This window comes from Lissotriton vulgaris, chromosome 2_1 (genome assembly GCF_964263255.1).
Source record: "Lissotriton vulgaris chromosome 2_1, aLisVul1.2, whole genome shotgun sequence".
NCBI classification, from domain to species: domain Eukaryota; kingdom Metazoa; phylum Chordata; class Amphibia; order Caudata; family Salamandridae; genus Lissotriton; species Lissotriton vulgaris.
The window spans coordinates 818,928,034-818,947,974 of record NC_141687.1 but is presented as its reverse complement, the minus strand read 5'-3'; the positions used below and the strand labels follow the sequence as shown (position 1 = coordinate 818,947,974).

At 47.8% G+C, this 19,941-nt stretch overlaps 1 protein-coding gene across 8 annotated transcripts in view; it reads left to right on the top strand.

Annotated features, from left to right (window-relative positions):
* CWC22 (CWC22 spliceosome associated protein) overlaps positions 1-19,941 on the top strand; it is a 466,526-nt gene that overhangs the window by 221,560 nt on the left and 225,025 nt on the right. For all 8 annotated transcript variants that reach the window (XM_086956220.1, XM_086956217.1, XM_086956216.1 and 5 more), the window contains one exon: positions 8,970-9,248. In XM_086956220.1, coding sequence (XP_086812346.1) covers positions 8,970-9,248 — 279 coding nt within the window. The remainder of the gene's footprint in view (positions 1-8,969; positions 9,249-19,941) is intronic.

Genomic DNA, 19,941 nt, shown 5'->3' with positions numbered 1-19,941 from the left:
GAGATTATCCTCAATCAATACAATATGTTGCACCCTCCTCCACACTCCTCGTCCATCGGCCAGACAAGTGCTGTCTTTGCTGGGGTCGATGGCCTCTTGCATCTTCATTGTCCCCAATGCCAGATTACACATGAGGCTGCTACAGCAAGCTCCAGAAGATCAGTGGTCTCATTTTTCTAACCTCTGAGAAGGCAAAGTGGTCCTGTCACAAGATGCCAGACAGTCGCACAGGTGGTGGATGGAGAGTCAACACCTTATGGTAGGAGTTCTCTTTCACCAGGAACTTCCCATGCAGACCCTTATCACATATGCTTCTCTCCAGGGTTGGGGAGCTCACATAGGGTCTCTACAAAATTATGGCTTGATGTTGGAAAAGAAACAACTGTATCACATCAACATGCTGGAGCTGCGGGCAGTCTATCTTGCACTGAAGTCCTTTTTATCCATCCATAAAAACGTACTCTCTCCTGATACAAACAGACAACACGACCACAATTCTTTACTTGAACAAACAAGAAAGAACTTGGTCCTGTCCTCTATCGCTAAACTCACAAGCCATCTGGAAGTGGCTTATGGTCAGAGGCCTGACAATCTCTGCCATTCATCTGCCAGAAGCACTAAACACCCAAGCAGACTCTCTCGGTCGCAACTTCGCAGAAGCTGACAACTGGTTACTAAATGAAGACATTAATCAAAAAAATCTTTCGGGAATGGGGGAAACGCAAATTGACCCATTTGCAGAAGAAAAGAACAAAAAATAGCAAGACTATGCATCCAGGTTCTCCTGACCAGGATCGAAGGGGAACGCCCTTTTGATAAACTGGTCCTGGAGAGTTTTCCACCTGTGCACCCCTCCCCCCCAACTTACAGTGATTCCTGCAGTTATCAACAATCTCCACAGGTCCAAGACCAGAATGATTCTTATAGCACTAGAATTGCCCCGCCAGTAGTGGTTACCGGACCTGCTATATCTATCAGAAAGGCCACAGAGGAGGTTGCCATGCAGACGGGATACCCTTTACAAGTTCTGGGGGCAGATTTTCCATCCCAACCTGCAGGACTGTATGGACATTTAGACGGAACCCAAGAGGCCCTCAACCAGAAAATCCTATGCATTTCTACTTTTGGTGTGCGCAAAATGGTCATCATCCGTTTTTGGGCCTATTCCCGTTCCTGAACTCCGACGGCTATTACTCCCGGGCACCAACCCCCGCCGGTCCTATCCTTTGCAGGTATCGGTGGCTCGCCGATGTATGCTACCGATCCATCGCATCGCGGCAGGAACCCAATGCTACTCCCCACGGCTGCCGCTGGTCGGCTGGCCAACCGGAGAGGCTTACTTCACGCCCGCAAGACTCCGTGCGTGGACGGCAGCCGAGATCATGGATGCGGTGGGGTTGTTCGCGGAAGGGCAGCTCCGCCCATACGAACAGCTCATGGAGGACTATGACTTACCCCCTGGACAGTTTCTAACCCACCGACAACTTATCACTGCCTTTCGCCCACATTGTGATCTACACCTCGGATAGCCCGCGACACACCCAGTCAACCACACCATCCTGTACATGGCCATAGGTCGACATCTAGTTACCTGGCTGTATAAGTCAATTCGCGAGCTTGCGCACAAGCCTTGCTCACTCTGAGAGCCACCTGGGAAGATGACAGGGAGTGGACCAGGGCACTAGAATTCCCTAAGAAGGTATCCAGAAACACAAGATTCAAGAACATTCAGTTCTATATCTTACACAGAGCATATCAGACACCGGCACGACTCCAGCGCTTCTACCCTGATACGCAATTCTTCTGTCCTAGATGTCATTCACCTAACGCACACTTCCTACACATGTTTTGGACCTGCCCGACTTTACAGTCGTACTGGACTGCCATACTCGCCTCTATCCGCACACTCACGGGACTCACAGACTTAGACTCCTGGGAAGCAGTGGCCCTGGGGATATTCCGTAGGCCAAAAACACACAAAGTGCAGGTCCGCTTCGCGGCATTGTCCTTGCTCCTAGCTAAAAGAAGCATCGCCATACAACGGCGGGCACCCTCGGGACCCCCTCTGGAAGCATGTGTAGGGGCAGTACAGAAATGGGCGCTTGCGGAAGAGGAGCTCCTACGAGAGGAGGAAGCCAAGGGCCACCACAAACACCCTATATCCATGGAGTGGACTATGCTATTACACCAGTTTAAACAAGCGCATGCGCCCCCGACCCCCGATACCCCCCAGTCACCTTTTATGATCCACACAACACCTGCACCACAATAGGGTCCCTTGGTGGGGATTGCCATGTGGGACTCCTCCCCCGATCTACATTTTAAAAACTCATCCGTTTTTGGGCTAATAAAGTGTAATCTTACATAATCTTCTGCATTTAGCAAGGTCTGGTCTGCAGTTTTCATCTATAAAATTACACTGTGCAGCCATTACTGCATACAGAAAATCTCCCACACACGGTTCTTTCTTTCAAATGCCTGTGGTCGAAGATTTCCTAGAGGGTTAAAGAAGGTATACTCCTCTTGCCCCGGATCAGGTCACTTTCCAATCCATGGGAACTCCGTGTGGGGGCTCTCAAAGCTAGTGGGCTCCCCATTCGAACCAATACATGAAGCTTTCTTGCAACACCCTACTTGGAAAACTGCTTTTCTAGTTGCTATTACTTCAGCACATACAGTCCGTGAAATCCAGGCTCTATATGCTGAAGAACGCTATCTGGCATTTCATGCAAACAGGGTGGACATGAGGACACATCTGAGTTTTCTTCCCAAGGTGATTTCCACATTAAACATTTATCTTCCAACATTCCTCCCTTATCCCTTCACGCCAGCAGAAACAGCTTTACACTCTTTAGATCTCAAGCAAGTCCTTCGGTTCTACTTAGACAAAGCAAAGTATATCAGACTATCTGATCATCTGTTTATCAACTATGGTCCAATGAGAACAAGTATAGCCTCTTCCAAGCAAACCATTTCTAGGTGGATAGTCTTCTGTATAGTGCTTGCCTACCAGTTAGCCAACAAACGCTTACCTTCTAGACCCAAGGCCCATTCTGAGGGGTAAGGCGGCTACTGCTGCTCTGCCTATCAATCAATCAATCATAGTACTTGTAGAGAGCGCTACATACCCGTGAGGTTCTCAAGGCGCTGAGGGGAGGGGTGTGCTGCTACTGCTCGAAGAGCCAGGTCTTGAGGAGTGTTCTGAAGGTGAGTAGGTCTTGGGTCTGCCGTATGTGGGTAGGGAGGGTGTACCAGGTATTGGCGGCGAGGTAGGAGAAGGATCTGCAACCGGAGGTTGTTCGTTGGATGCGGGGACAGCGGCGAGGGCGTGGCTGGCAGAGCGGAGCTGGCGGGTGGGGGTGTAGAAGCTGAGTATGCTGTTCAGGTAGGCTGGTCCGGCGTTGAGGTGTTTTGGATGCGTTGTAGTCGAGGTAGGTGTTTGTCTGGGATTCTTGCGGGCCTGTGTCACTGCTCTTCTTGTTTTGGTCGGTATCCACTTGTAGATCCTGCGGAGCATGCGGAGGGTGTTGTAGCAGGAGGACTATCTGACTATCTGATCATCTGTTTATCAACTATGGTCCAATGAGAACAAGTATAGCCTCTTCCAAGCAAACCATTTCTAGGTGGATAGTCTTCTGTATAGTGCTTTCCTACCAGTTAGCCAACAAACGCTTACCTTCTAGACCCAAGGCCCACTCTGAGGGGTAAGGCGGCTACTGCTGCTCTGCTAAGAAATATATTCATCTATCAATCAATCAATCATAGTACTTGTAGAGAGCGCTACATACCCGTGAGGTTCTCAAGGCGCTGAAGGGAGGGGTGTGCCGCTACTGCTCGAAGAGCCAGGTAGCTGTTCTGAAGGCGAGTAGGTCTTGGGTCTGCCGTATGTGGGTAGGGAGGGTGTTCCAGGTATTGGCGGCGAAGTAGGAGAAGGTTCTGCCGCCGGAGGTCGTTCGTTGGATGTGGGGACAGCGGCGAGGGCGTGGCTGGCAGAGCGGAGCTAGCGGGTGGAGGCGTAGAAGCTGAGTATGCTGTTCAGGTAGGCTGGTCCGGCGTTGAGGTGTTTTGGATGCGTTGTAGTCGAGGTAGGTGTTTGTCTGGGATTCTTGCGGGCCTGTGTCACCGCTCTTCTTGTTTCGGTCGGTATCCACTTGTAGATCCTGCGGAGCATGCGGAGGGTGTTGTAGCAGGAGGAGGAGACGGCGTTGACCTGTTTTGACATGTAGAGGGAGGAGTCGAGGATGAATCCTAGGTTGCGTGTATGGTCGGTGGGTGTTGGTGCGGCTCCCAGTGTGGTTGGCCACCAGGGGCCGTCCCAGGCTGAGGGGGTGGGTCCGAGGATGAGTACCTCCGTCTTGTCCGAGTTCAGCTTCAGACGGCTGCTCCTCATCCAGTCGGTGAAGGCCTTCATTCCCTCGTGGAGGTTGTTTTTGGCGGTGTGTGGGTCCTTGGTGAGGGAGAGGATGAGCTGGGTGTCGTCGGCGTAAGAGATGATGTTGAGGTCGTGATGGCCGGCCACTTGTGCGAGGGGGCTATGTAGATGTTGAACAGTGTCGGGATGAGCCCTGGGGGACGCCGCAGGTGATTTTGGTGGCTACGGATTGGAAGGGTGGGAGGCGGACGCTCTGGGTTCTGTCGGAGAGGAAGGATGTGGTCCAGTCAAGGGCCTTCTCTTGGATTCCGGCTTCTAAGAGGCATGTCTTTAGAGTGCGATGGCAGACCATGTCGAAGGCGGCCGCAGACCGCGTCGAAGGTGGCCGACAGGTCCAGGAGGACGAGGGCTGATGTTTTGCCGTTGTCTAGTTGGCACCTGATGTCGTCTGTGGCGGCGATGAGGGCTGTCTCTGTGCTGTGGTTTTGTCTGAATCCAGACTGGGAAGGGTCCAAGATGTTCTTGTCTTCCAGGTGGCGGGCCAACTGTCTGACGATTTTCTCGATGACCTTTGCCGGGAATGGGAGCAGGGAAATGGGCTGGAAGTTCTTGAGGTCCTTCGGGTCCGCCTTGGGCTTCTTGAGGAGGGCTTTGATTTCGGCGTGTTTCCAGCTATCCGGGAATGCCGCTCTTTCGAAGGAGTTGTTGATGACCTTCCGTAGTTGGGGTGAGATGGCTGCGTCTGCTTTGTTGAATATGTGGTGTGGGCACGGGTCTGATGGAGATCCTGAGTGGATGGAGTTCATGACCTTGCATGTCTCGTTGACCAGGAGGTCAGGCGGATGGCTCTGTTCACAGGAGAGGTGGAGTCTGGCGTAGTCGGGCGGTCGTGGTGTTAAAGCTGTCGTGGATGTCAGAGATCTTGCGGTGGCTAGTGAGTCGCACAGTTTTTGAGAGGGCGGGATGTTGTTGGTGTTAGCGCTTGGGTTGGAGAGTTCCTTTACGATGCTAAAGAGCTCTTTGCTGTCATGTGCGTTGTTATCCAGGCGATCTTTGAAGGAGGATCTTTTGGCTGATCTGATGAGGGGGTGATGTCCTTGGGTGGCGTCCTTTAGGGCTGCGTGGTTGTGCGGTGTGCGTTCGTGGAGCCATAGTTTCCGGCATGCTAGCTTGGAGGTCTGGAGTTCGTTGGTAAACCAGGTGGCTCTCTTGCTGGCGTGGTTGTTGGAGGGTTTCTTGAGCGGGGCGAGGGTGTTGCTGCAGTCGTCGATCCACTATCTGAGGTTACGGGCTGCAGCGTCTGGGTTGGTGGGGTCGGTGGGTGGGTTCTGGGCAGGTGGTGATCAGCCGGTCTTCAGTGACTTTGCACCAGCAGCGGCGAGGCAGCTGTTGGGCGTGGTGGTGCGTGGTTGGTTTCTTGAAGGTGAAATGGATGCAGCTGTGGTCGGTCCAGTGGAGATCAGTGGTGTGGTTGAAGGCGACGTGGGTGCCTGTGGAGAAGACTGGGTCCAGCGTGTGGCCAGCGGCGTGGGTGGGTGCGGTGACGAGTTGTCTGACGAGGTTGGCGATCAGGGTGGCGGAGTTGGCGGCGGCGTTATTGTTCTCGAGGTGGAAGTTCATGTCCCCGAGGAGGATGTAGTCCGTGCAGGCGAGTGCGTGCGTGCTGGCGAGGTCGGCGATGGAGTTGCTGAACTGAGCCCGGGGTCCGGAACGTCTGTAGATGAGTGTTCCTCTGAGGTTGGTGTTGGGGTTGGTGTGGTTCCGGAAGTGTAGGTGTTCGGCGGCGGTGAGGGTGTCGTCTGCGTGGGTGGCGACCTTTATGCTATTCCTTCTCCGATTCCGTTGGCGCGATCCCTGTGGGTGATCTTGTAGACGTCCATGATGGCTATGGCGATGTCGGGCGCCGAGGAGCCGTTCCACCAGGTCTTGGTCAAGAAGGCCACGTCTGGGGCGGAGGTGTTGAGCAGATCCCAGAGCTCGACGGCATGTTTGCGTGCGGACCGGGTGTTGAGGAGTATGCAGCAGAGGTGGTTGGGTCCAGTCTTTGGAGGTTTGGTGGTTCTGTCACAGGTGAAGCTGCAGATGCGGCAGGAGAAGGGTCCATGGGTCCTTTTCGGGGCGGCCTGGAAGCAGGTGTGGTTTTGGCCGGCGTGGAGGCTGCTGGGGTCGTAGTGGAGTCTGGTGTTGTGGCGTTCGCGTGGTCCAGGGGTTCTGGTGCTGGGCACGGACGGGCGCAGACGCGCTTGCCTTAGGCGCGCCTTTGGCGTTCCCGCTGCGCGCGTCCGCTGCGCAATCACGCAGCTGCCTTCATTTAAAGGGAGCTGGGAGGGGGTTGTAGCTGGGAGGCGGGAGGCAGGAGTTTAGCCAATGGGCGCCAAAAAAACGGCACCCAGGAATGGGCAGCAGGAGCAGGGGTGGGGGGGGGGGCGACCTACCTGGCATCGCAGAGATGTGCAAGGCTGTAACATGGAGATCGGTACGCATGCTTGCTAAGCATTATAGTCCTGAATGTTCATGTTCATGTCACCACAAAAAAAGACCTGACCTAACTGTCACCTGTGGGGCATGATGGGTATCCGGAGGTCCTGCAGTGATGGGTTTCAGGAGCTCCTGGAGGTCTTAAAGGCATGGTGCCAGTTTTTTGTGTTATGGTTTTCAATGCAGCCTATTGACTAACCATTCGATCCAGTCCCTTGCTTTCTCCTTTCAAATAAAGGCTATGTTTTGCACTTTAAAGTTTCATTTTCTGTATCGCAGAAATGTTGAATGGTTGTGGTGCATTTTAAATGAAAATGTCAATGTAATGTTGGCATTTTTTTGCCTCTATTTCTGTAGGCTGCATGTGTGTAGATGTGTGTGTATATGTATATATGTGTGTGTAAGTGTTTTTGAGGTACTGCATACATTAATGAGGTTAAACATGCATATATTTAATATATGCTCCAGGCTCCCCGTGCATGGGCGGGACTATTCAGTGCTTATGACTTTGAAGAAACTGGTCTTCCAATGAAAATTCTGCTTGTGTATAATTACACAGTGGCGATTGTGTGTGTGTACACATGTATTTATTTATTCATGATACATAACAGGTAATATGTCATATTGTCATTGAGTGGTTCTTGTGACATTAACTGTGAGGCCAAAGGTTGAGTGGTTTGTAAATATCACCAGAACCACGAGATGCCAATATTGGACCATAAAGCATGTTACCTGGGAGGAGGGGGCGGGGGGGATGTGGGGTGGGGGGTACCATAATAAAATATATATTTTTAAAGTTTAACTTACCTGCTGCTAACTGCTTCCCGCATCGCGTTGTGGTGCTGGGACTTCCTTGTCCCAGCAGATCCTGTGATTACCTCACAGACTCCCTGTCCAATCCCTGCACTGCAGACCAGTGCAGCGGGCTAGAAAGATGCCCCACTTAGGTCAGGGAGTCTGTGGGGTTTCTCTAAGCTGTCTGTTCAATACAGCTGTGTTAGAGAAACCGAAGTGTGCATGTGAGTTTCGATTGGCCTCAGACTGCCGGCAAATCACACATCTGCACTTAAGGAGTGCGTTAGCACTCCTGATCCCCCTCCAATGCCTCAGCCCTGCCCCTCCCTGAACACGCTGGCTGAGCCAGTAGCTTAAAAATAAAACAATACTGAAATATCGTTGTATTTTTTTGCTGCTGGCCCTGAGCCAGTGGGGTGACGCTCCTCTGCCATTGCGGAGGAGCTGCCCCTGCTTCCTCCTGTAAAACCTTAGACTTGCTTGGACAGCTTTTTTACTGGCTTGAACCCAACTTCTGTTCTGTCCTAACTTTCCTCCGGCCTTGAAATTATATCCTTTTTGCCTTGATTTGATTGATATCCCTCTTGCCTTGACTTGATATCCCTCCTGCCTTGATGCGATATCCCTTCTGCCCCACCCACCTTACATGTCCAAGTCCTCACCATTCTCTAGCTCTTTCTTTCACGCCTGAATCTTGAGCCAAATTCCTTGACTCCCGACCAGCTCTTTCCAAGGATTTGACTTTCTACAGCCTGTGCTGATTTTAAGAAGTGAGGCTCAGGTGCCCAAGGGGGATGTACATCCAGCCACATTTTAATTAAGTTTATTGCACAAAGGAGCAAAGTCTGCTAATACTCAGAAATCCTATCAGCCACAGAATTGGCGTATTACAGAATATTACATGAATATTACATGAAACAAAATGTAAAAGTATGGGAACATTTCACACTTTATAATCACTTTTACGTGATTGGTAGAACAAAACCCACTACATAGTTTCTTTGAAGACTTATTGTGATGCCTTAATGATAATGCCTTCATTTCACACCGTTTCTGTTTTTGCATGTGCTTAATATAAATACTCTTTATATTTGTAACTCATAAAGATGCTAAAAATCATCCATTTCTAAATCTGACACTGGTTTCAGAACCGCCCAGTAGGTGGAACCATTCAACAAAGACTAAGAGTATATTAGTTTTCAATAAATTTTTTGCTCTGAATCATAAGTGTTTAAAACATATACATTGTCTCGTTCAAAGTAAAACATTTTTTAAAGATTGTACTTTCTGTGCCATTCTGATCTTGTTTATCTTCTTTTGTTAGAGAGAAAGAGAGAGAGAAAAACAGAAAGGAGAGAGACCGAGACCGTAATAAAGATTATGAACAAAATAAGTATGGACGATCCCTTTCACCTGTGAGGAAAGGCGAGGATCGGTTCTTTGAGTCTACGGAGAAGAACAAAGAGGATATGGCCCCCGATGCTGAGCCCCCACCTAAAAAAAAGAAAGAAGCACTGGATCCAATTCTAACACGCACAGGTGGAGCATACATTCCTCCTGCAAAGCTTCGAATGATGCAAGAACAAATCACTGATAAAAGCAGGTTGGTTCAAATTGCTGAATTTCAAGACCATGTATGATTTAATCATGAGGTACCAAGTCTGTTTATCCAACTATTGGATTCTGTGTTATTTAGCTCTTTATAGTTTTTAGTCAAATAATTATTTACAAATGTATTGCAAGAAGACCTTTCTCTAAAATGTTGCAGTGAAAGAAGAGACCAGAAGTTCTTTCCAAGTGTTAAAGTCTTTTTATTTGACATATTATTTTTTATAACTTTTCACTTACATCATTACTTCTGATGTCATAAAACACTTTTTCAGCTGTTCACATGCAGCAGGTTTTCTGTGGATAATAAGAGAAGATGTGTTTACATAGCCATTGTTTTCCTCTTATATTACACCTAGTTCTCTTCTCTTGAATTTCTCTGCTTGATTTACCAACCACCCCTTCACCTTTTACCTTACTAATTTACCTTTTATTATCCCACCTTTACATCTCATCTCCCATATCTTAACACTCATTTCTAACCTTCCTCCCCCCTCTTATCCATCCCTTCTAATCTTTCTCCCTTCCCTAGTCTAACCAATCTATGGTATTGTTCCTAACTGGGTTTTACCTCTTATTATTTGCTGTCCCATTGAGCATGGCATTCTGCGGAAATAATGAGCTCTCTTCTTCACCTTGTGCAGTATTGCACAATAGTTATTTTCTTGTTGCAGTCTGAAGAAGGCACCCATCTCTCAAACTGTTTTCTGTACATCAAACCATCAGATTTTTTGTTGAGTTGCTCAATATAAAACACAACATTAATATAATCGATAAATTACCCTCTCTTGGCGTACATTATATGGGTATTGCAAGCCACTGAGAGTTCCATAACCATATAGAGAAATGAGGCTGAAGGCCAAATTCCTCTATAAGGTTATGGAACTCTGAGGTGACTTGCAATATCCTTATAATGTAAGCCAGGGTGTATTTTATCCCATATAATACATGGTCACACCATCACCTTTATCACAAACCACTTTACACCTCGGTGCTTAGCTCTTTGATATGAAAGAGCGAGCATGATTGCAAACATTAAGAATAGAACCTCTAGTGCAAAATTAAACAAATCAAAAACCACCTGTTAGATATTTGTTTCAAACCGATATTAGGAATCAGTTCAATACAAGTCAGTTTAAAAACAACAAACACATGCTGTTGTAGGGCAGAATGTGTACAAGCATGCGGAAAGATTCTAGCTTTACTCCATTTAAGGAGTGCAAAACATAAACATATTCTCTCTGATTGTCATTGTAAACTATTAAAATGGAGCAGCCATGTCTTTCACCTTGGCTCCTGGCTCTGACGTCAGAACTCAACAGTAGTAATCTTATAATACTAGAGTTCTGTCGTGTTTTTTTAAATTATTTGCGACTTGATGCGTCACAAGTTACTGATTAAAAAAAAAACTATTGACTGGTGTTTATTCAGGGATTATGTAATCCCATGTATTATAAGTAAATAAATAGACTATCAGGCTTCCATTAAGTTCTTTTCAAGTAAAATATTGTATTCTGGGGTAACCCTCTATGGTTTTTTGTAAACTTTTCATTACCATGTATTTTTTGAGAATAGTATCAAAAGAGCAGATTTTATCTGCCCATAAATCTACCATCTTTGATGTGAACAAAGGGTGTAGATAAAATGATGAATCTTAAATGGTCAACTCTCCAGATTTAGGCACGTTTGTAATCTGGGAAACATAATACCCTAACCTCAATCAGTAAACAGACATTTTGTATAATTCACCACATCACGCCACTAGTAGGTCCTTTTCAATTACACCAATGTTTTGGAATCAGAATGAAATCATGCTTTTTGAAGTCCCCAACGCACATGCAAAACAGCTTCTAGGCATAAGAGCTCAAGTGCACTTTTTAAAGTGCTGTCTCAATCTCTGAGGCCTTTTCGCTTGTTTCTAGACAGAGCCTTCTTACAATCCTATTAATGACCATGGACAGTTAAACAGAAAACATTATTTTTTTTAATGATAATTATAAAGAATACAACACATCTTCCCACACTCAATAGAGATCAGCTCCCAGGTGACTAGCCAATAATTTAATTAGTCGCCAAGCAAGCTGTCTCAAAGAATATATTTAAAGCTTAGGGAGCAACAATGTCTGAATTAACAATTTTTCAAGATAAGTGTAGAAAAATGGGGAAGGCCTATTAAAAGAAATGGGGTTGATTTCCACAGCAATAGCGATTGATAACCATTCAATTTTATGTTTTTTGTTGGAAGAACACAGTTTCCACTTTGACAATTGCACAGTTATTACCACTTGCATCTATTTGCTCATGACATCATGGGCAAGACTGGATTGCTGCTGGCCTGATCATTCAGTTAGAGCAGTCATCTGGTCTGCTTACGCACCTGTTATTGGTGTGTGAGCCTCGCCAAGCCTCAGAAAGGGGCTGTCGGATCTTGAGAAGTGCTTTCCCCAGAACAAGCATGGAGACAGAAAAGCCCAGGAGTAAGTCTGGGCACCCAGAGTGAAACATTTAGGAATGGAATAGTGGATCAGCTCAAGCAAGATATTCCAAAATAGACACTGATGTCTGCACTCTGGGGCTCAGTCACCTTGCCCATAAAGGAATCCCTGGTATGTTGGAGGGAGGGTTGCTAAAAAGTGGGAAAAAATGCTGGGCCTGATCTAAAGATTGCTGGTGGTCCGTTGCCTGTCAGGATGGCGGAGAACATTATGTCTGGCATCCTGATGGACTATTGCATGCCACATTGAAAGATCACTGCTGGCGCGGTGGAGAACTCCATGCCTCTAAAGGCACTGCAAGTTTGGGGTGCAACTACAGTCTTTTAGTCAGCATACACCAAATATTTCTGTTTTTCAAATACACATTCCTTAAGTGGGAGTTAATGACCCTCACACCCTGAAAGATTACTCCTAGTTTATGGTTGTTATCTTTTTCTCCGGTATTGGATCTTTCATAGATTCACATGCTTGAATCATTACACTTCATCAAAGTCCCACAGTACCATAATATAGCAGTGTGTATCACTATCATAGGCTATGATGGCAATGAACAATTACTATCCATGTCCTACTTTTAAAAAGACCAAACTTCAAACCTTAACCAATCAGGCGATAGCACCCTCTAAAACACTCCCAAGAGAGTCTGATTCCCTCATATTTTCACCAAAGTTTGTGTGAAGGGAGCCTTCCAGGGTTCTGCTCAGTTTTTCTTAAAGCAAGATTCTGAAAGCTACTCCTACTACTTCTACAATGTCTGACAAAAAAGGCCTTTTCAGACACTTCAAAACCTGCGGAAAGAAAAGGTTACATGTAGATGAAACTGGTCCCAGGATGCTTGTTTCTGGTGCAGGAAAGACCTGGCAGGGCAGTTCGGGCTGGGCTGTTCCCATGAGGCACAGGGTCAAGCCTGATTTGAAATGAAATGAAATGAAATGATTACGCACTTGTATAGCGTACGACTACCAGTAGGCATCTCGGCGCTTGTACGAATACCGCCGAGGAACCCTTCCTGGTCTTTCCCTGTGAGGAGCCCACTCCTGGGCACCTCCAAGGTGAAGCCAGGCATCCTCAGCATTGTTGGGGCCGTTGTAGAGATTAAGCAAGCTATTGCCCAGAGGTGCAGAGTGGGACTCATGATTAGAATAGGCACTGAAGCGAGAATTATCAGGTCCGAGGAAATTGAGCCCGAGACCCGCTGAGGCGGGAATTGAACCCTGGTCCCGGCCAGACTACTGCATCAGGGTCTGCCACTCTAACCATTGATCCACACTTCTCTACTGGGTCTGAAGTGGGGTGGAGAAGTGAGCTAAAGAATGAGGATGGATTCAATCCAGATCTATGACTGGGGGTGAGTGTCTGAAAAGTTTCAGTGCTCCGTCCATCATCTCCTTGTGTTTGCTTTGTTTTCCCGAAGTCTGTAGGGTATGTCCAGAAGTGGGTCCCTTGCTCATTTTGCCACTGGATTCAAGCTAGCCTGGCTGATGAGGAGTGTTACCCCAAAACTGGTTCAAAGATGCTTGTTTCTGGTCCACGGAAGACCTGGCTTGGCAGGGCTGTACTGTTCCAATAAGGCACAGGGTCAAGCCTGATTTGCATATAGCTGAGCTAGAACTGGGGTGGGAAAGTGAGCTAAAGAACAAGGATGTTTCAGTTTCAGTGATCCGTCCATCATCTCCTTGTGTTTGCTTTACATGTAGATGACCCATATAAGGTCTGTCTCTATTACCTCTACCCTCAGCATAAGGTAAAGGACTGTACAATTGCCTCACTCTTTCCTCCAGAACCTTGAAGGACAAGGAGGGGAGGCTTCTCCTGTGGCTTCAAAAAGCCAAAACAGAGAAATCAACATCTTCTGAGGAGGATAGTAATACCTCTGCAAGATCTTACAAAAGACCAAGATCCCATGACCAAGGAACATCTGAGGAGCGCAGAAAGGCCCTTAAAACATCCCACTAGGCCAAAAACTCTCTGAAAAAGGAGAAAAAGAAACAAATATCCTTAGAGGCTGCCTAATCTGAGCCCAGTATACCATCCAACAGGGTTGGGGATCACCTGCATACTACTTCAGAACCGTCGACTATGAGGCACAAGACTCCTCTTAGAGCCCCCGTCTACAGCACCATCACAGTCAACAGTAGTATTGTCTACGATTACGACGACGGTCACAACCATCTCATCGAGACCATCGACGTTGAAGACGACAATGCCATCCATCAACGCACCCATCTCGTCGACTAAAACTCAGTTAAAGACCATGTTGACGACAACTCAGTCGACTGGGGGTGTAACGATGACACCAATGGCATCAAGACAACCAGACATCCATTCCTATGACCATGCCTCAATGACAATTAAAATGAGAAAAATCACAAAAACTTCCCTAAGGCTTGAAATATGTTCCCCCAGTAAAGTCTCTCTGTAGGAGAGTAGGGTCTGCTTTCCTATGGTTACCCCACTTTTTGCTTTTTGCTTCACTGGTTTTCGACTTAATGTGGCTGTGGGCCTGCTAATCAGACCCACAGCCCCGCTGTTCTCTCTCTAAATTCACAACCATGTACTTTAGGTACATCACCAATTGGGATTGGGTCACCTTATGAGCCCCTGTACAGAGTACTATAGGTACCCAGGGCATAGGTGTATCCAAGGCCTACCAGGGGCTGCAGCATATCTTTTGCCACCCCTGGCTGGCCATCCAAACTGACACAACTGGCTGATCACTCAGCTGGGGCAAGGTGGTGTAAACACCCCTTGCTTAGATATAGTATACCTATGTCTAAACTTATATCTGGACACATATACACCTATAAGTCACTCCTATGGCAGGCCTTAACAATCCTGGAGGCAGAGTGCTTGGTTTTATGTGAGATGGTGCTCTAGCATGAGCTGAGCCTGTCTGCAGCTTTCGGAACCATGTCCTTTAGCTGTTCTGGGATATTGCCATACCATATACTCTTAAGTGCATTATGAACCTCGCGGTTAAATGCTATCTTTGGTTTGGCTTTATCAAAACATGTCGTGTAAGGTTTCATACGCTTTGGAATACTACCCTCTCGCCAGTCCTGGTGACGGGGGTAGCATTCCACCCTTCTAGAGGGAGAATACATGTTACTTTCCTTAAACACAGTTAAATCTAACCAGAACCTCAGCATCACAAAATGGATGCTCCTGCCACAGACACAAGTCTGGCCTCCTGCTGCTGACCGAAACTCCGGCAGGGGAGGTCTGGACAAAAGGTTTCCTGTCACAGGGAGGTGTTACACCACCCCAGACAGGAGATAGTGGATTGGGGCAGGGAGGGCTGAATGAAACTAGACACTGCCTGGGGCGCACAAGGTGTCCCAGGCAAAGCCCAGTTCAAACCGGTGCTGGGGCACTCCAGCCCCAGCTCTGGCGCGAAACTGGACAAAGGGAAAGGGGTGTAACCACCCCCTTCCTGGGTCCCACACATAGGAGGGATCTAGCAGGAGATCCAGCCCCTTGATTTGGAATAAAGGTAGGAGCTGTGCCGTTAGACTTTAGATCATCCTGACTGAAACTTTGATACGAAACTCTGGACCCTTCGACATCCTACTCGACGTAGAAGACTGAAGAGTCTCCCTTGTGATCAAGGAGTGACCACCCTGCACAAGCAGGCACCATCGGCGCTCAAAGGTTTTCTTTGTTGTTGCTTCCGTCGGAGCTCGAACGACAGAGACTGACAAGAACCGGACTTCCAGACATCCAACAGCCCGATCCACAGCCACAGCAAAGCTGAGACCCGTGGAGGCGACGTGAGACGTGGGACCGGCCATCTTGGAAAGACAGCGAAGTGCTTCCTGTGCAGATCCCGAGGCACCCTCGAAGCTGTGTATTGGGGATTGAGAAGCCCCAGCCCCGAGCAGATTTTGCACCGAAGATCACCTCTCCACACTCACCGAGTGCTGCGTGGGGCCCTTTTGTATTTTCCTGCTCGACGCGTCTGTCCGGTCACTTGCCCGTTGGCTAGTTGCCTCTGTGACGACGAACCTTCGACTTTTCACCGCTTGTCTGGTTGCTCCAGACTGGCCCTTGCTCCCCTGAAAAGGAGCAGTCCATCAGACATTCCCGTTCTGACCCAGAAGCCATCTTCGATTCCTGCGTGGGTTGCATTTGCCAAGGCCTGTTGACTCCGATTCGAGAACCGACACCGCCGACAGCGAGAGCCTGCGTGAGACAGTCCGTGTCTACCTCCTGGTTGCCCTCGATCCTTCCTGGTCCACGTGGCAGCGGAGACAAGCTTCACGACATCACCTGATCGCAACACGACATCGCCTGGTTCCTTCCAGGTCACTGGCTAGTGACCCAGACTCTGTCCCCTCTGCTTTCAGATACTCTACATCTTCGATCCACCCTTGGATCCAACCGGACTCTTCTCTACTGGTCGCCTGCAGCATCTTCACCTCCAGGCTCCATAGAACTCCACAACAAACCCCGGCGCACTTTGACACCTATTCACCCGCTTCCTGTGGGTGAGGTAACGAGAGTACTCCGGTGCTCCTGTAGTGGGTTACACCTCTAGTGTCCTAGTTTTAAGTGGCTAAGTTCTAGTCCAGTCGGAAGACTCCTAAAACAGTAACTTTCTAACTTTTACGCACCATTGACTTGTATGGTAAACGCGAGTGCCTATAGACACTGCACCCGCATCCTGTGGGCCTCCTATGTCCTAACCTTCGTTAGTCCAGTGTAGCCCCAGCGATTCTCAAGGCCCTAGGCCTTACCATTGTTCGTGACATGGTTCTTATACCACTATTTTAGTATATGGTTTGAGTGGCCACCAGGGCCTATCCATATTTGTGCAACTTTTGTATGTTATATGAAGTTCTTTGTTTAACGCTTGTGCTTCTGTGCTCATAAAAAGTATAGGGGATTATTCTAGTAATAAATACATATATTTTATAATATATAACTTGTGTGGTGTCCTTTCATTTGGTATTAAAGGGATTGCATATGGTAAAACAGCTGGCTTCGCATGCCCTCTTGAGTTTAGCCTAAGACTGCTTTTGTCCATGCTACCCCTAGGATAGCTGGTCTATAAGGTTGACTTACAACCAACCCCTATAAGGGTCGTTTGGACTGGTGCAAGGTGCTCACTAGAATAGTGATCATCATATACCAGGCCAACTTCTCACACTCTCCTTTTACCCCAAGTATCTGCTGGACCTGAAGGAGTCAGACGATATCTATCCTTTTAGAGCAGCTCACAGCCCATCAGAGATCCAGGGAGGAAAAAAATAATATGGCCATTAGTATGCACCTCATGCAAAGCAGTGGCATTATGACCCGCATTTTCAGTACTTTAATGAGCCACAGGCCAGACATGGTGACATTCAAGTGCCTATGTCACTTTTTCAGGACTTACAGGCCATGTTGCAAGACTATAGAAAAGGTTCCCTGAACCTCCTCAGGAGGAACCAGTGGTTCCACCTCAGCCTACCTCCCCTGCAACTCCAAGGCCAATTCCTCCACCTATGATACCCAGAATGACACTTCTAACATAGCGGTACCACCAAGAAGAGAGGACCCATCGTCAACAGATGACAATCAAGAAGGTGAAATTCCAGATCCTCATTCTCTCCCTCATGAATGGGACGATTATCTCATCTCCACTCCATTGCCTCCAGCAACAAAGCCCGTGGGCTCTTTTCTGGAGGACATTGGTGGCTTTCCTAACTTAATGTCTCAGGCTGCAACAAGGTTTCAGCTCTCAATTTTGGTGAAGCAGTTCAACTTCCTCCTATTAATTCTAAGGAGCAGATAAGGGAAATGAGTCCGAGCCATCCCATTTATAGATTATGCATGGGAGGAGGGGATTAAAACCATAAAGACCCCGGCAAAGGTGGCAGCTGTACTGCTTCACATTGACAAGAAATATAGGGCCCCGGAGAATTCTCCCGCCTGGCTTACAGGACATCCCAAACCATATTCCTTTATTTCACAAGTGGCAAAACGTCACTTTAAAATCCATCCACTCCCATATCTGCACCACTGGACAAAGAGGACAGGCACTTGGACAACATAGGCAAGTGATTGTCCACCACGTCTGCTATCTCGGTTTGTGTGGCCAGCTCTCTGGCCATTCTAGGCCACTACAATAGGCAGATGTGGTCTGACATTGGGGACCTCATTGACCTAGTGCCTGAAGACCCGAAGTCAGAGGCAAGAAGGTATGCGCACATCATCTGTGATCATAGACTGTGCAGTGGACATAGCCTCCAGTGGCTTTCGCCAAATCGCAGGTGCATCATTCATAAGAATGCAAGACTGGCTCAAAGCGACAAACTTCAGGCTGGAAGTGCAGTCCAGAATTCTTGATATGGCATATGATGGAGAAATCCTATTTGGGAAACACGTAGACAATGCTCTGTTGGACATCGAGACTGGCACAGACACAGCCAGATTCCTTGGCACTCTACAATTCAGAAAGCTGCCCTTACGATGGGCACATGGAAGAGATTTTTGTGCTTATAGAGGATACCAGTGCACCCAACTGTATCAGCTCTTCCACTCACAATACAAAGCTCCTTCCCAACAACAGCCTTACTGTCAACCACGCACTGCGGCACATACAAAGCAAGGCCCTCGACGAAAGCAACCCACCCAGAGTTGAGACCCAGGTCGTAAACGGTGACCTCAACCAGGTGCCGGCTACCTCCATTTCTTCCAATCTCGTAGGTGCGAACAATACCAACTACCTCCACCACTGGGGTACGATAACTTCTGATAGATGCATATTGTATCACGTTAAATATTGCCATACCCTGGAGTTTATCAAGAGACCACAAACCAATCCACCAAAGGGAGCGCACGCCCCTCGTCCTCACTTACTCAAGAAAGAAGCCCTCATCATGCTGGCCAAGGGAGCAATCGAAAAAGTTCAGTTTTCCCAGAGGGCATGTGATTCTACTCCTGTTTTTTCCTTATAAAAAGAAATTGGGGAAATGGAGACCCTTCCTAGACCGCAGAAGCAATCCTTTTGAATGGCCACTCTCCCCGACATCCTGAACCTCCTAAGCCAAGGAGATTGTATGAAAACTCTGGGCTTATAGGATGCATATTTCCACATCCCAAACACCACAAATATCTTTGTTTCACCTTAACCGGCTCCCATTACCAGTTCAGAGTCTTCCCATTCAGCCTCAAGTCATCTTCTGCATCTTCAGCAAATGCCTTGCCCGAGTAGCAGCCACTCTCTGAAAACAATGTCATCAAGCATTCCTCTACCTGGACAACTGGCTGCTGCAAGTTCCAACACCATTGGCAATCGTCCAAAGCTCCAAAAGCTTGTTTCACAAACTGGTTCTCACTGTGAATCATCAGACGTCAACAACCTTTCCATAACAGACGATCAGGATTCTAGGCTCCACCCTAGATACAATCCAAAACAAAGCTTTTCTTTTACAAGAAAGACATCAAAGACAAAAAAATCAAACTCTCCAGAAAAAAGTTTCAGTGGGCTTGTACAGGTCCATGCTTGGCATGATGTGCTCCACAATCAATCTAGTCTCTCTTGCATGCCTAAAAATGAGACCATTACAAGAGGAGCCACAGAAACAGTGGATCCTGGTACAAGGGTCTTTCGAGGATCTGACCGGTATCACCCCTAAGATGGTATAGACACTAGATTGGTGATTCCAGATATCTCATCTCTCGAAGGGCCTCACGTTTTTGCCTCTAAGACCTGACTTTATCAAAACTACAGATGCCTTTCTGGAAGGCGTGGGCGGTCACTTGCAGGACCTGCAAGTTCAAGGGAAGTGATCTACACTTCCCAAAGACCATGCATATCAAACGACTTGAACTGAAAGCCATTTTTCTCACCCTGCAAGCTTTCCTACCAAGGATTACAGCATCATCGCTCCTGGTTCGTGCACATAATCCAACCAGCATGCACTATGTCAAGAAACACAGGGTTACAAAATCGCTAACATTCTCTCAGGAAGGCCAAGAGCTTTGGAGTTGGCTCACAACGCACAAGATCTCTCAGGGCCGAGCACATATCCTGAACAAACAACATCTTGTCAGACGCACTCAGCAGAGCCAAGAAAGGCTGTCACAAGTGGGAACTGGATCAGTCAGAGCTAAACAGAATATTCTCACTATGGGGAAACCCAACATTGTATCTCATCTCGACAATCGAGAACACCAAATGCCAGTTCTACACCAGTCGGTACCCAC